The sequence below is a fragment of the Caloenas nicobarica genome, chromosome 2, assembly GCF_036013445.1.
Source record: "Caloenas nicobarica isolate bCalNic1 chromosome 2, bCalNic1.hap1, whole genome shotgun sequence".
Lineage (NCBI taxonomy): Eukaryota > Metazoa > Chordata > Aves > Columbiformes > Columbidae > Caloenas > Caloenas nicobarica.
In genome coordinates this window covers 19,095,498-19,110,944 of record NC_088246.1, presented here as the reverse complement: position 1 = coordinate 19,110,944, position 15,447 = coordinate 19,095,498, and the positions used below count along the sequence as shown (strand labels likewise).

General features: G+C 43.7%; 1 protein-coding gene across 4 annotated transcripts in view; it reads right to left on the bottom strand.

Annotated features, from left to right (window-relative positions):
- Nucleotides 1-13,590, bottom strand: part of ARHGAP21 (Rho GTPase activating protein 21) — a 118,776-nt gene extending 105,186 nt beyond the window's left edge. For 2 of the 4 annotated variants that reach the window (XM_065628978.1, XM_065628982.1), the window contains exons 1-2: nt 13,334-13,444; nt 11,830-12,150 (exon numbers count right to left, since the gene is read on the bottom strand). In XM_065628978.1, coding sequence (XP_065485050.1) covers nt 11,830-11,916 — 87 coding nt within the window. In that variant the 5' untranslated portion in view covers nt 11,917-12,150; nt 13,334-13,444. Of the gene's footprint in view, nt 1-11,829; nt 12,209-13,333; nt 13,445-13,493 lie in introns of those variants that run through there. The other 2 variants (XM_065628979.1, XM_065628980.1) reach the window with 2 other exon arrangements.
- Nucleotides 13,591-15,447: the final 1,857 nt, after the last annotated feature.

Sequence of the window (15,447 nt, the reverse complement as noted above, 5' to 3'; positions counted from 1 at the left end):
GAAGTAGGGAAGACTACAAGAGCCTTCCAAGGTATGAAAGTTCATGGTACCTTTGGTACTAAGAAGTAAAGAAATCTGCCAGGCCAAATTATCTAAGTGGGGGAAGTGACCACAGTATTAACTGAACTTAAGGTCAAATCACTCCCACAAATCCTGTTGTTAATCTCACACATAATACCTTCCCCTCAAGTCATCTGGTGGCATTAATGGCTTGAATTAAAAAAAAAACAAACCACCACACACACAAAACACAAAAACCACAATACACCACAACAACCAAAAAACCAAAAAAACCCAACACTAGAACATTATGATTCATCTTTCTGGCACTATCCAAAATAAGACAGAAATGACTGTCGTGTCTGTGCTTCACCTCCCTCACAGCAGACACAGAACATAATACACAGATAAAATTCTGTTTCCAAACTTCAGGTTCCCACTGTGAGCTGCAAGGAAGCCTACAAACAACCATTACATCACCGACCGATGTTGCATCATTCACAATTTAAGTCACTGACAACTGGTCATGAAATGGATAAAGGTTAACATGTTGAGGGAGTTGGGTGGGGAGAATCATTTTCCTAAATAAACACCCACCAGATAACTGTGAAAAACCAGGCATCACTGAATCCAAAGAAGTCTTAAACTGAATGCAAGATTTTTTCCATAACTTTATACAAGTCCCCAGTTTAAATGAAACGAGGAAAAAATGATCCTCTACATACAAACCTACCCATGAGAACTGTTTACCCTGTACACGCCTTGCTGAGTAACTGTCTAGTATTACCACTGTCTCTACGCACTTACCTTAAGGAATTTAGTTTCTCAGAGTCATGAATCAGTGATTACAAGAGCAGAAACCATCTTAGCCACAGATGCCTTTTAACATTTTAGACCTAGCTTTCAAAATAGTTCAAAGCAGCATGGGTGGGGGAGAGGGGATTGTTGGTTTGCCCACCTACAAAAGACAAAAACCTCAACTCAGCAAAACTCTTCTACAGACATTTAATTTCACAGTCCTTTAGATTAAAGTTTTCCTTTTTTTTTTTTTTTTTTGGTTTTTTTTGTTTGTTTTTTGAGTTTCTTGGTAACTGATTTTCAGGACTGGTGAAGAAGAAAAATTCCTTCTTCCCAGAGAGAGCTTTCTCCCTCCAGTACTGTCCTCACCTGTGCACCACGTACCATCAAGGGCTGCTGCATCGGACTATGTAGCTTGCTGTGAGCCCCTCAAAATGCCATTTCCTTTCCTCAAGCTGGTACCACAGAGCTGGAGTACAAGAGGAACAAGAGAAACCAACCAACTATCCTACAGTGAATAAAAGACTCAGCAGCATCATTCACCACAGCAAAAGGGAGTTTTCCAATGGCTCTTAGAGATTTACCGGTTTTGTAGCTGCAGTATTTGCAAGACTTGAAATCAAGAATAAAGTCTTGCAATGTAATGCAGCCCACTAACGAAGCAGCACAGAAAACAATTCAAACAAAAAAGTACTTGCCTGATAGCAAAGTAGAAACAAGAACTACAACAGCATATTTAAGTTTCACGTACAAGCCACACAGTCACCTTGCCTTCTCCTTCAACTGGAATGGAGGAAGAGATGGGGTGAACACAAAAGCAGGTAACTGTGCATTTCATTTTCACTTATCAAAACTGGAGAAGCTTAGACCTATATGATATAACAAGAATTAATACAAACTTTTACAAAAGCAAGCAAAAACAAAGACTAAGTTTGATATTTAGCACGAGCCTTCAAGAAGCAAAAATAGCTCCTAGTCCTGAACATCTGAAAACCAGCATTTCCTGTTGCTGATCATCAACAGCTGCCTTGTTCCAGCAGCCTCAGTACAGAACCTCCTGAGAGCAGGAGAAATCTTGAAGAGCTATCACGGAATTAGCACCATAACATATAAGAACACCTGTTGATCAGATCAAAGGCCCACCTAACGCATCTCTAGCAGTGACCAAAGGCAGTTTGTTGCATATAATTAGGAAAAAACACAAGAACGAGCATCACTAGAATATCCGCCCAGCTTCAATTATTCACAAGTCCATAATTCATTCCACTACAAGGGTATTTATTACCTATAGAAGTATTGCTCTTCCTAAAATAGATCCAGAGTTATCCTTCAGCTTACATACACACTTTTAGATTCCAAAATATGATGGTATAGAGTAACAAGCTCAATTAACTTCTATGCAAAGGGCCTCCTCCTTTTGCTTGTTCTCACTCCATCATGCTCATATGACACCCCCAAGTTCTTGAAGGAGATGGTAAAAAGCTGGTCCATAGAAATTCAAGAGATAGGGAGAAAGCTACCACATCTCAAAATCATCTTTCCATCTTCAGAGTCTCCTCCTTCCCAAACTGCCAAGTCCTAGCTTCCTTAGTTATTTCTGGTAAGGAAGAAGCTCCATATATTCAATTATCATAGCTGCCCTTTCTCCAAGACGTTTCTGGCCCTACTATATTGTTACTGAGATGGGGAAAAATGAAGAGGGGAGGGACAGAACTAGACCTAGATATACCAGCTTCAAGTGCACTACAGATTTACACAATGAGGCATGACAGAGAACATCAACTGTTCAAAACTGTTAGGAAATTAATGGCAATTTGCTTCTTTGACCACCACTGAGCATTTAGCTGATGTTTAATCCTTAGAGTTACCTATCACAACTCTAAAACCTCACCCATGAGCTCCTAGTTAATAATTTCAAATCTCTCAGTATTTATATGTGACATATTACTTGCCATTTATGCACACTGAGTTTTCATTTTCTTTTTTTAATCAACAAGTGCTAAACATCAAAAGGTCCTTCTGCATTTTTTCCACAAACAATTCACCTTCACTAAACCAAAGAACAGCATCAGCAAGCAAAAATTCTGTACAAAGGAAGACAGAAAAATAAGCACTTTACTTCTCCACTGCCATTTAACTCATGAAAGCAGCAGAAAGCTATCAGACCTATTTAGATCTAAGAGCTGAATCATATTCTCGGTCTCAGTAAATGGAGAGAAAATTACTCAAAACTGTCTATAAAGAAGTCACGAAAAACAACACCTAAAGGGCATGGGCGATGAAATGCTACCAGTATTGGACAGCATCCACTATACAATGTCATGTTTTGTAACACATGCATACAGAAAAATCCTTTGTTCCAGAAACTCAGCTCCAAGGACCATTTTGGTCAGGTGTGCAGCATATTTAAAAAGCAGTAATACTACTTCTCATTATTTAAAAAAAATAAAATACTAATAAGAGAGACACAATTAATGAGCTTGTAAGATCACCACCATGACATCAGGATCAGAACAACAGCTTGCCAAACTATTTACAGCTACTGAATTACTGAAGCATCTGATTTTGATGCTTTGATTGCAAAAAACATTGAAAACTATTTATGTAAACTTGTTTCACTCTTCAAACTTTCATATTAATGCTAACTTGAGAAGATATCATACTCTAACACCCCAAGAGCAGTAAGCAAGCCATTCATTCTTCCTTAACACAAGAAAGGAGATCATGCTCAAATCCCACCTCCTAGGCAGCTCCAAAACAACTTCAACAAATTTTCAAAAAGCAAGTAAAGCGAACAGAAAATGCTAGACTGTATTCAGACAGACCCATACAAAAACAAAAACAGCGCAAGTACACAAAATGAAGCAGAAGGCCTGTAAAATTGCCATGAAAATTGATTACTCCAGGCAAAGTTTACTTACTCACCTTTTACCATGGTGATTGAGGATAATAAAATTTTAAAATGCATGCAAGAAGGAACAAGTAAGATTTTACAGCCATTGATGAATAAGAAATGTTTGTGGCTACACATGTGAATACTTTTCACCAGAGTCACAGGCTCCTTATTAAAGTTGCATCAAAACTGAAGAAAAGCACAGCAACAATAACAAAGCATGAACTGCAATGGGACGGCTTGTTACATGAAAACTGTAGCATTCCTTCTGGAGATCACCCTAAACAGATCTTTATCTTATGAAAACAGGTCAGAACCTACAGGTAGTAAGAGCCACCTGCTTGAGATGCACATACTAGATCTGCTGCTTCTAAAAACAACAAAACATTTTAGTTCTCCATTCTTGCATCCCAAGGACATTTTGCATACCCCTGCAAGCACTGACTGAACTCCGGCTGTTCTAAACATTATAAAACTGTGGACATACATGAGTTTAAACACGTCTAAACTATAATAGACTTTAAGTTTAATTAAAGAATTGTATTTAAGTATTAGTCAAGATTCTTAGGAAATCAACCACTTCCATATTCTGTGACAACAGGGCAGTTTTTGAACAAGTTAAAATGTGCTTTCCTCAAAAATAAATGGAACTGTCTAATGGTTTTGAAATCCACCTGACTTTAGCTCCATAAACTAGTTTTTCAACAGTGTCCCTCCATATTGTTTTCCAATACATATCTTATACATTTAGTTCAGTTTTAGTTCTCAAAATTGAGAATCCACCTCAATGTCATGAACATATCACAGGGTAGACTGTGCCCATCTGTCACAAGACAAATGATTAGGAAGGTATTTCTGAGAATGTAAAGATTCTCTTTTCTCTCATCCCATGGTCAGAACAGGCAGTAACCCAAGACACCTATTCACCTCAAAGTGTTAATTCACAGGAAAATATGGCTATTTTCACCTTTTCTGCTCTTACACTTAAAAAGTAAACCGATAATTGGAGAACATCTATACATTCAACACTAACATTAAGGCAGTTTAAGAAGCTTTGACTTTTTTTTTTTTACTACAGGAGTGCTCACTCTCTTATGTTCTCATCAACTCTAACATAAAAAGCCCCATATACTTAGATGAAAAATTAAAACAGAATAAAACACAGTCTGTTAAAGGATGGGTGATTTGAAATTAAGTTTCAATAATAAATAGTACTCCATTAAAGCATACAAAGAAGTATACATACATGTAAGTAGGAGGGCACACTACTATTTCTCTTAGTTAAAAAAAAAAAATCACTTCAGAAACAGGCTCAGGTTTCTCTTTTCAACTGATTTGTACCTGATTTGCAACTGTTACTCAGAAGTGTTCAAAATCTCTCTGCTCAATATTGTGTCATCCAGCCAGCCCAGTGATGCCTGTGCAAGATCATTCCCCACAGTCTATTTGCTAGAGCTTAATGCAGTCCATACTGTGTGTCCTAACACATTATGCAAGTGACACACACATAAAAGAAAACGTCTATCTCAAAGTGCACCCCTCCACCAACAGCCCGTCTGTAATTAGCCATGTCCTCTGAGGAGGCACCTCATTCATTCTCAGCAAAGCCGCAGCTGCTGGCAAATGGACAAAAAGAAATTTAGAATAAAAACAAGCCTACTACCTACAGTCCCAAAGGTGTATGCTCATGGTTGCAAGCCAGAGTTAAAAATCTGAACAGCTGTCTGTATTTTTCCAGAATGCCCACACAGAACCTCTCATGTCCAACACCAAATATTTACTAACATGATTTGTGTCAGGCTCTCTCAAACACCATGCTGTTCAGAGAGCTGCAGCAACAGCTCCCAACACTTCACTCATAAATACTTTCTGAACTACAAGTTTTCAAGGCAAAAAAATCAAGAAGAGAGAACAGCAACATTTCCTGCTGAATGCAATTCACTGATGGCATACAAGACAGTAATAGGGTACATCAATTCAGAAAGATGCAGTAGCTCTAGCCTCCTAATAGAAATAGATTGAGAGAACAAAGCATGTCACTGTGCCTAGTTTTCACTTTCTTATTACCAAGTAATCCAGCCTCCAAACTCTAGTATCATCTCACCAGAAGAGTTATCTTCAAATCTAACAGCAATCATAAAAGAGTTAATTCAGAAAATTGTTCCACCATTACTAACAGAAGACAGTAAACAACAACTCAGGGGGTGGCTAGAATTCCCATGTAACTGAAGTAAAGCAAAAATGCATTTCACCCTGGTCTACAAAGAGAAAAACACAACAGAGGAAGCCCTCCCATTAAATAATCTTTACATATTTAAGAACTGTATACATAAAACAGCTTATCCCACCTTGCGACTCTGAGATTAGGCACTTTCAGGTTTCCAGGATGTGTCAAGCCTCTGATATGAACACAGTCAAGCCCTGTTTCATGCCACTGTTCCCAACTATCAGCTGCACTTCTACTGTATGTACCTACTACTAGGTGATGGGGAAGAAATACCATGGAAGTGTCTGTGCAAAAATATTAAAAATTACAAGACATAAGAAGCATTTGAACAGGAGAACTGCACAATGATTATCCCACATCCACCAATCTGACCAGGCAATGTAACTCTCATCCATTGTTTATCTACTATGCTTGACACAACATATTATTTAGTATATTTAGCACACATTATCTATTATGGTAGGCAGACACTTCCTCTGTAGCAAGGCCCTAAATTCAAGGATCTGATGAGATCATGGGCTGTGATGCCTTCTAAAACCATGGAGTTACACCTAACAGCTCATCAGACTGACTTCTGGAGTGCTCTCAATTCACTCTGTTTCAACACCAATTTAGAAGCCTTACCATTTATACTAGGAATAACTCATGCTTTTGAAAAAACAATGACCCCTGCTAACAACAGGAAATAAATCTGTTTTCATTTAACATCATTTCCTAATTTTTTACATCTGCTTCCTATCCTATGCAGTTTAATATACAAACAACTGCAAGGAAAAAAAACCAAAAATCGGCGACAAAGCACCACTATATTCCTAATAGGTTAGCCTAACACTGCTGCATAGACTTCTTTAAGTAGTGATAAAGTTTTTCTTTCTATATGGCTGACAAGTTGCACATGTTCATGTTCTAATCGTCGTCTACACAGCAACATACATATGTATTCACAAAATTAAAAATAAAAAATACCAGCTTTTACTCCTTTCAGAGTACGTACTGTTCTGCTGAGCTACCATTGGGTCATCCGCCTACAGGAAAACACTTCCCTACATTCAAGAAGGACAAGATCACGAATGCATATGCTGTGCAAGATGAAATACCTTCTCTTCCACAACTGTTCTCTCAATTGGTTTTTGCGTATGCAAGTAAATACAACGGACAAGAAATAATGTCTAAAGTAGCAGATATGTTATTTTCACATTTTAAGAGAATTCATTAAAAATATCTTACACAAGGAAAAACATCAACTCAGTGCTTTGATGTTTGTTAAACCTGTTAAAGAAAAAAATTAACTCTAATAATGCATATAGTACATGCAAAAAATGCAATTATTGCACTGAGATAGTTCAAGATATTCTTCAGTCCATCAGGTTTCTGTTGCCAAAAAAATTGTTTTTTCAGACAATTATTGAAGTGGTAAAATCAGCAAAAGTGTATTTTTGGGAAGCAAAAAGTCACTTTAAAAACCATCAGATGTAGCTATATTTGAAGGCAGACCCCTTCTTTTTCTTGAAGGAACTATTTGCTGCTTTATATTGTTGCTTATCAAATATGTAACATTCGCCCATGGAAGAGGTCCATGTTCCGTCAAATTATCTTAGGCTTACTCCAACAACAAGAGCAGAAGTCAGTGTTACACTTGCATGATTAAACAAGATTTGACTCAAGCTTTTTGAATAGTTCCAACCACAACTGCTAGTCATGCTGGTATTTATATTAAATTTATTCTCCCTAGATTCAAGGTTTGCACAGAATTCTCTATCACCATATGTAACATACACTTGTAATTACTACTTTTAGTATTGTGTATTATTTGACATATAAAATCTTACAAATGCATTTCTCTAATTCTGATTTTTTACATTATGGTTAAACCTTCCAGCCTCTAAGCATCAGGCATAGAAAAAGCACTGATCTCCAACAACAGTTCCAGAACAGTTTACATGTTTACAGGCATAATTACATATAGATTGAAATGCAGGTGCAAAATACAGCCCTCTGGTGTTTGTGTCCCCATAGTGGAGAAACACAACACTTGGAAGTCACCACTCGAAGTTTACCAATGTCCTCCCAATGGGATTGCTAAAATAGTAAACGATCTATTAATTATTGTTAGTGAGAATGCCAATCATTTTCTATTTTTAGTGCCATCATTGCCCTTCTCTGGTTCCTGTCCCTTCCAGCACAGGCTTCAGTTTACCCAGTTGTGCTCTCTCTGACAAGGTGTACGAGTGACAATATTGTGGGGTCTTCTCCCCCCTTCTGAAATTGAATATCTGTGGTTACAAAGCAGGTACTAAATAAACTCCAACTTCTCTTTTACAGAAGTCTTTGGAAATACATTTCCTAATTACTGCCAAATAATCAGGAATCTCTGAAGACAGTCAACTATTCCTAACAGCTCAGCTGCTAAGCACAAAAAAAAAATCCCACAAAACCATCTAAAACCCTTCAGTCTTAATGCAAATTTACAGTAAAGTATTAGAAACTTGCAATAAATATCTAAAGGTATGTGTGCTGTAATGTGTTCCAAAAGAAAAAATATCAAACACTTAATAAAATTATTTGATATTTTTAGTATTCATAAACTGAGAAAATAGTATTGTTTACAATAAAAAATTGGCTTTTAAAGCCACACATCACCCACTGTAGTTATTTTTTTATCCTACATTTAACATTTTAAATTTAATTTTAATACAGATTAACAGAAAATTATACCACTAAGAGATTTAGCAACTATTTTAAAGTAAACACAAAAGAGTGGGAGTAGAAAAGCAAAAAAAGCACTTCTTGTTGCATCTTGCTAGGCAGAGGGAGATAAAATTTACACTAATGAAGATGCCAGTTCCAGCCTCGAATCTGGACAGGTCTGCAGATGGGATGTTGTGACTGAAATAGTCCTGCCTGTACCTCCAGCAAAACACTGCAACAACCTGACTGAACAGAGATAGCATATGCCTATTAATCTCAAAGCCAGAGAGAACACACTCTCATTTATCTGTCCTTATGAACATAAACTCAACAATTCTTGCACCCATTTGCAAACGTGTGTCAGATTTCAAACAGAATGGCAAACGGCCCCGAGAGTCCCCGGCCCTCTCTGCCAGCTCCCCCGAGAGCCCAGAATACGTGATCTGTCCCTTTGAACAGGCGCTGGGGGTTCAGACGGGAGCCTGAACACACAATCTTTGTTCTCAACAGTCATTTCAGTAAAGGGGCTCTGAAGTGAGGAAGACCACCAGGTACAGAGTCAAAGGGGGAAAAAAAAAAATAGAACCAAAAATCAAAATAGATATCATGGCAAGGCATGACCAAATGGAACATAATATCAGACTAGACAGGTATCCAAAACAAAGAACAGTTATCGACGAACACAAGTGTTACCTAAAGGAATCAAATCGCATGTCCTCAATTCTCTAGCCTCTGTATGCAAAGAGACACAGAAACACTGGCTTCTCAGACATTCTTTTTCTTTGTGTGACCATTGACCTTAAAGCCAGAAGACATGTTTTTCAGTTCTTGATTAAACCTTGATGATTATAGCTGTATATTTCCAAAACTGGTTGAAAATCCCAACTTCTGTTGCAATTCTCTTGCCCATGATGAACACAGGCTATTATTGGAGTCTTCCTCATCACAATGTGCTGTGCATATAGGTCTACAGCTAAACACTAAATGTAGATGAGTTAATACTGCATTACAATGCAAACACCATATGGGATACAGTGTCCCCAAATCATAAATCACTTCCCAAAACCGCTGATACCTTGCATGTCAGTATTAGAGCAGCATAAAACTCCACAACTGCAGCAACTTCTTTGCAAACTTAATATTCCTTTTTTATGGTAACTGTGTTTCATTAAAGGCATAGTATGTTTGGGGTTTTTTTTTTCCAACAGAAAAGCAGATCCTACTGTTCAATACAAGACTTCAGTTAAAGGGATTTGTACACAGTAACTGTTCCATCAACTGAACTGAGACAGCAGATCCCAATCCACAAATCCTCACTCTCACTTGGCATTTTACACCAGTCTACAAAGAAAGTTATAAGAAAACAAGTAGAACTTTAAGCCATGCAGGAATACGTATACTAAAGTAACTGAGAAAGCATGCAACTATGATTAGGCATTCATGAGGGCTACCCATGTTCCAGCAAAGATTAAATCAGGTCTGCTGTGATTAAGACAATCATCAGTGTTAAGTGCATGTTTTCTAGCAGTTAAAATGTAACTACAACATATAACTATCAGACAAAACAACAGGCAGAGCAGTCTATTTTGCAATTCCATTCCTATTAGTAGTCTCCAATTAGACAGCTTTAACATGATGAGCCCCAAAAGTGCCACAGGCCTTGTTAGGGCTTATCACAGTAGGCATGGGTGGATTATGACAAGTGTCCGTGCCAAAAGAGCAGCAGTCTCAATACAATAGAATTGAAAAGCAGATTTTTATTTTTACGCTTAGACCTGTGCTTTCCCCCCTTCCCACACTATTTGAACATAATTAAGGCATACATTCTCCAAAAATTGCCTTGTTTTCAGTTACATTTTTAAAAAGGACATCAACGAGAATAACTCATGATTAAATCTACGTACAGAATCACAGAATCCTAATTTATCAGAAAGTCTTAAATCCTAACATCTTCTGTTTTCTTACTTAAGGCTCAAGTTTTGTCCTCACCTAACCCACCTGCTTTAAGAGACACTGTGAATCTCTTAACTGAGGTGACGGCAGTAAGGAAAATCTTACAATACCATATGTGCCACTTTTAAACCAAGGCAAAAGGGTGAACTGAGGACACCAGTAAACTAAAACCTGGTGTCTTTAAAAAAAATAAATAAATCCCTACCTGCCCTTTCTGCAGGTAGCTTTGTAGGTTTTAAATCACTCTATATCAATTTCAGCAAACAGATGGGGAACATCTGTATGAGGAGCATCCATTTCACAGCCCTACACAGGCTTAAATCGGTTGGCACACCATGCTCTAACTTTGAGAAACACAAAAGCAAGTCTGTCTTTGTAAATAAAGCTTAAGACACATCTCAGAACAAAGCTGCAGAGGTTGCTATACATATTTTGTTGGATCTGAAGTTACGGCTGTTTCACAGACATTTTTTACTATTAATAGGAAGCACAGAAGGAAGCATCAGACACAGTTCTGCGTTAACAACACTGTGTTGCGAGTCCAAACATGCAATGGTGCCACCATAGGGCATACTATGAAGTTTTTAAACTAAACACGCATAGGACCGTCCAGCAACAAATGCTATGGTTAGAAATACGTTTAATGCAAGTCGCCGCGTACAGGCAGGAGGGTGGCAAGTACTGGCTACAAAAAGGCAGCGGCCAGGGTCGCATTTCTACTGAAAAGCACCAAAGTTGGAGCGTGACGGGGGAGGACAAAGCCGTACCCCAGTGCCGCCCAGCGAACCGCTCCCGTCCCTCGGGACGACGCGGAGGGGCCAAGCGGGAGAGGGACCCGCCAACACCTGACGGCGGAGCCACCGCAGGGAAACCACCGCCCCGAGGGCGAGGACGGCGGCCGCTCCGCGGGGCGGGAAGCGGAGCCGCCACCCGGCCCGTGGGGCAGCGGACGCGCCCCCGCCTCCCGGCCCAGGAGCGACGCCCCGACTGCGAGACGAGCCCTCGGCCGGGGGCAGCCACCCCTCCCGCCGCCGGGGAGCTACGCCCGCGCCGGTCCCAGCGTCCAACTCCCGACAACTCCGGGGCGGGCGAGCAGGAAGAGAGAGGGAGAGAGGAAGGAAGGGAGGGAGAGAGGGGGCGGCCATTAAGCCCGCTCCGGCCAAGCCGTTCCCCGCGGCGGGAGGCGGCAGCCGCCCGGCCCGGCCCAGCCCAGCCCTGCCCGCCGCCGCGTACGCGCAGCCCGCGCCCCGCCCGCCCCCGCCGCTCCTACCTGGCCGCCGGCGCCGTTGCCGCCGCCCGGAGGGGGCTCGTTGTCTCCATCTCCGCCGGGTGGCCCCGCTGCCCACCGGGTCGCCATTATTTCATTCCCGGTTACAAAGGAGGAGCAAATCCTCTGGAGCCCACATCGGGGAAGGGAAGGCAGGGGAAGGGGGAACCAGCGCCAGAGCCACTCGGGCACACCCGGCGCGACGAGGCCAGCCCAGCCCCGCCGCCGGGGAACGGGGGGCGGCCCCTTCACGCAGCTGCCATAGGTAAGAGCGCCGGGTCGGCCCTGGGCTTCAGCAGCGCTGCCCGGCTTCTGCCTTCATGGCTGGAGGAGGAGAGAGAGCAGATGTGTCAGTCCTCGGTGCGGGGCCGCTGCCGCCTCCTCCGCCACCCGTCCCCTGTTAGGCTAATTGCACCCACTCGTCATCTTCCTCTTCCTCCAGCTCCTCCTATCCAGAGCTCCAGCCGCGGGGAGGAGAGGGCAGGCGGAGGGAGGCGCCCACTCCCTCCTGCTTCGCTACACACAGGCGTTCGTGCGGCGGGAGGGAGCGGCAACGGAGGAGCGCTGCCCCGGAGGGAAGGAGGGAGGGGAGCCCCGGCTGGCGGGGCCGGCGGACCGGTCGCTTCTTAGGGCCCAGCTGAACTTTGATCAACTAGTGGAGACCGGAGCGGGAGCCGAGAGGCCGCTCGTTCACCGGGCCGGGCGGAAGCCGCCGCCTGCTCGCGGTCCTCGCCCCGGCCGTAACCAGCGGTGTAACCGAGTGGGGGGCGGCGGGAAACGAACTCCGGTTAGGAAACGGCAACAAAAGAGCCCTCCCGGCAGCAGTAAGGCCAAGCCCCTCGCTCAGCAGAGCCGGGCTTTTGTCTCCCAACACGAGCCTACCCCTCTCGCAGGCGACCCCCTCCCCCCGTCTACGTAGCCGGAGCCGTTCGCGATCAGACCACCGCGCCCCGCCCGCCGCCCCTCCCTCGGGCCTCCCGCCTCCCTCCGCACAGACGCGCCGCTTCGCCCCGGCAGCGGGCGGCCGCTCCGGGCCAGCCCTGCCCCCCGCTGCCAGCGCCGCCGCCGCCAATTAGGGCGTCTCGGCGCTGGGGGCCATCGAGTCGCGCCAGCTGCGCCCGCCGCGCTCCCCCGGCCACCTGGGCACCGGCCTCGCCCAGCGCCGTGGGCGGGGGCCGCTCGCTGCGCTCCGGCCCGGGCTCGGCGGGAGGGGGAGCCGCGGGCTCGCCGAGGAGCTTCAGCCAGTGCCCTCCCGAAGGCGTCGGCTTTGGCGCGGCTTAACCGCCTCCCCCGCGCTGGGGACTGCGAGTTCTGCCCGGGCCAGCGCGACACCCCGTCGTTGTCCGCGGCCTCCGAGCACGACCCCGTTTTCCCCCGTCCCGGGAAGGCCCTGCGGCCGCCCCAGCGCCTCACGGCGGCCACCGCCCCGACGGGAACAGGGTTGGCAACCCCCCTCAGCCCGCGGAGCCCGGCCAAGGGGGACACTGCCCCGCTGGCCCCCTCTTACTGCGCAGCCCGCGGGGCTCCGGCCCTTCGGCGGCGAAGAGGCGTTCCCGGCACTGGCGGTTCCCGCTGCCTCCGCCGTTGGGGCCGGCGAGGAGCCTGTCCCCGTCCCCTTCCCCCGCCTCCAGGCTGGCGGTTTCTGTTCCCTCCAAAAATCCACCCACCTCCTCAGACGACACCGCGAGGGCAGGAACTCGCTCCCGGCCGCCTTCCAGGGCACCCGCCCTGCGGCCGGGGAGCGCAGAGCCCCGCCGGGCCCGCGCCACCGCCCGCCAGCGCGCCCCGAGGCGGCGGCGTTTCCTTTTCCCCTCGAGAGCGTTTTTGGCAGAGGGGTTCGCACAGGTACAATCTCAGTTTTTCCGCCCTAACTCAGGATTTAGGGCTTCTGTCGTCACGTCCGACCTGCACCTGGCTTCGTGAGCGCTCCCCCGGCGGGACAGCGGCCGCTCGGGGGGCTCTGGGACGAGGCCAGGCTGGAGTGCTGCGGCCGCCCCTCGGCCTGTGGGGTGGGGGAGCTTGGGTTTATTGTCTCCGTGAAGCTGGTAAATGCAAACATTTTCTATACTTCTATTGTTATTGGAGTGTGTGATTTTTATTTTTTTTTCCTTTTCTAGAATGGCGATTTTCAGCGTAGGCGCTGGACAAGTAACTTCTCTGTGAGAGGGAATGAAGGAAAACATTTGTAAGAAACGGTAAAGGTCTTGTGTGAAGTGAAAGGTCATGTCTTATTTGTGGTCTCAAACCAATAATATTGTTTTGGGTTGTGGTGGCGTTTTTACTATGCTACTCTAAAGTGATCTCCAAAAAGAGGTGACTGGCCTGGTTATCCATTGGCAACTCGCATGAGTAGCAGGTGAGAATATTGGTATTCGGAGAACTGAGGAGCGAGCTTACATCCAGTAGCTGGACGAAAACTCTCAAGGTCCAAATACTGAGGCCTGATGCACTGATTAAAGTGCTTACCTACAGTTCTGTGTGCTGCCATGGATTTCAATAGGTGAATATACAATTAAAAACCTGTAGTATTTTCTGAACTACTGAAGAATTTGAGTTCCTCATAAATTTCTGATGTTAAAGACTACTTTGTGGCTGAACCTGACCGGGACCAGAGATTATATATACATATTTTAAATAGGCATACTGCTGTCCAGCTGGCAATCCACAGGATGGTTCTGCCCAGCTCCCTAATAATTTCTCACTGTCACACAAGATTTAAAGATTTATTTGCCATCCAGACCCTGAGCAAACTGTTTTAATGTCATCCGGTTCGTGCTTGTCAAGAAGTTGAAAAGACCAGAATTAAAATCACTTGAGATTTTTGAAGGGTGGAGAAGGGGAACAGTTGGGGCACTTTCCCTGTTTAGAAGCTTTTAGCAAACAGAACCAAGAAGTCTAGCTGTGTGTTCGGCTGCATACTGCTCTCTGCACTGTAGTCATCATGTTGATCTGCAGAACATCATCAAAAACCTATGATGTATATAAAATCAGTTCCAAGTATTCATAATAATCACTTTTTCTATAGGAGCCACAGTACTGACTCCAAATCTAAATTAGCATTGTAACTAATATGCATGTAGAAAGTTGTCAGATTTACAAAACGTCTCAGAGTGATTAAACCACAAGTAGACTCAGAGTGATTACTTAATATCTGTCAAATCTGTATTTATATCAGCACAGCTACATCAGTACAGTGACAAATCTTACATTTTTACTGTTCTTTCATTGCCAATCAATTTCTCTAGCTTTAGATTTCAAACTATCACAGGGAGATGAAAATACCACAGAGGAAAATGTGATCCTAAAATCACAAATTACTTCTTCATAGCTAGGCTGATGAAATAGATCTTATTATTAAGTCTGGGGAGGTTATATTTGTGCAGTTATCAAAAGAATGTTTGTGCTAGCAAATTATTAAATTGTGTACTTCCTCATCTTAATCACAGTGTTCTGGTTTTTTGTGGTACATGTTTGAGACACTGGGGTGTTTTTAGGACTTTCACATATAAGGGTATGCTGCTGTAATTTTTCATTCTAAATGTGGTGTCATAGTTACAACAGAAAAAGGAGGCAAGCTTTCAGAAACAACCTTGTTATCTCATATTCATAACACACAAGCAA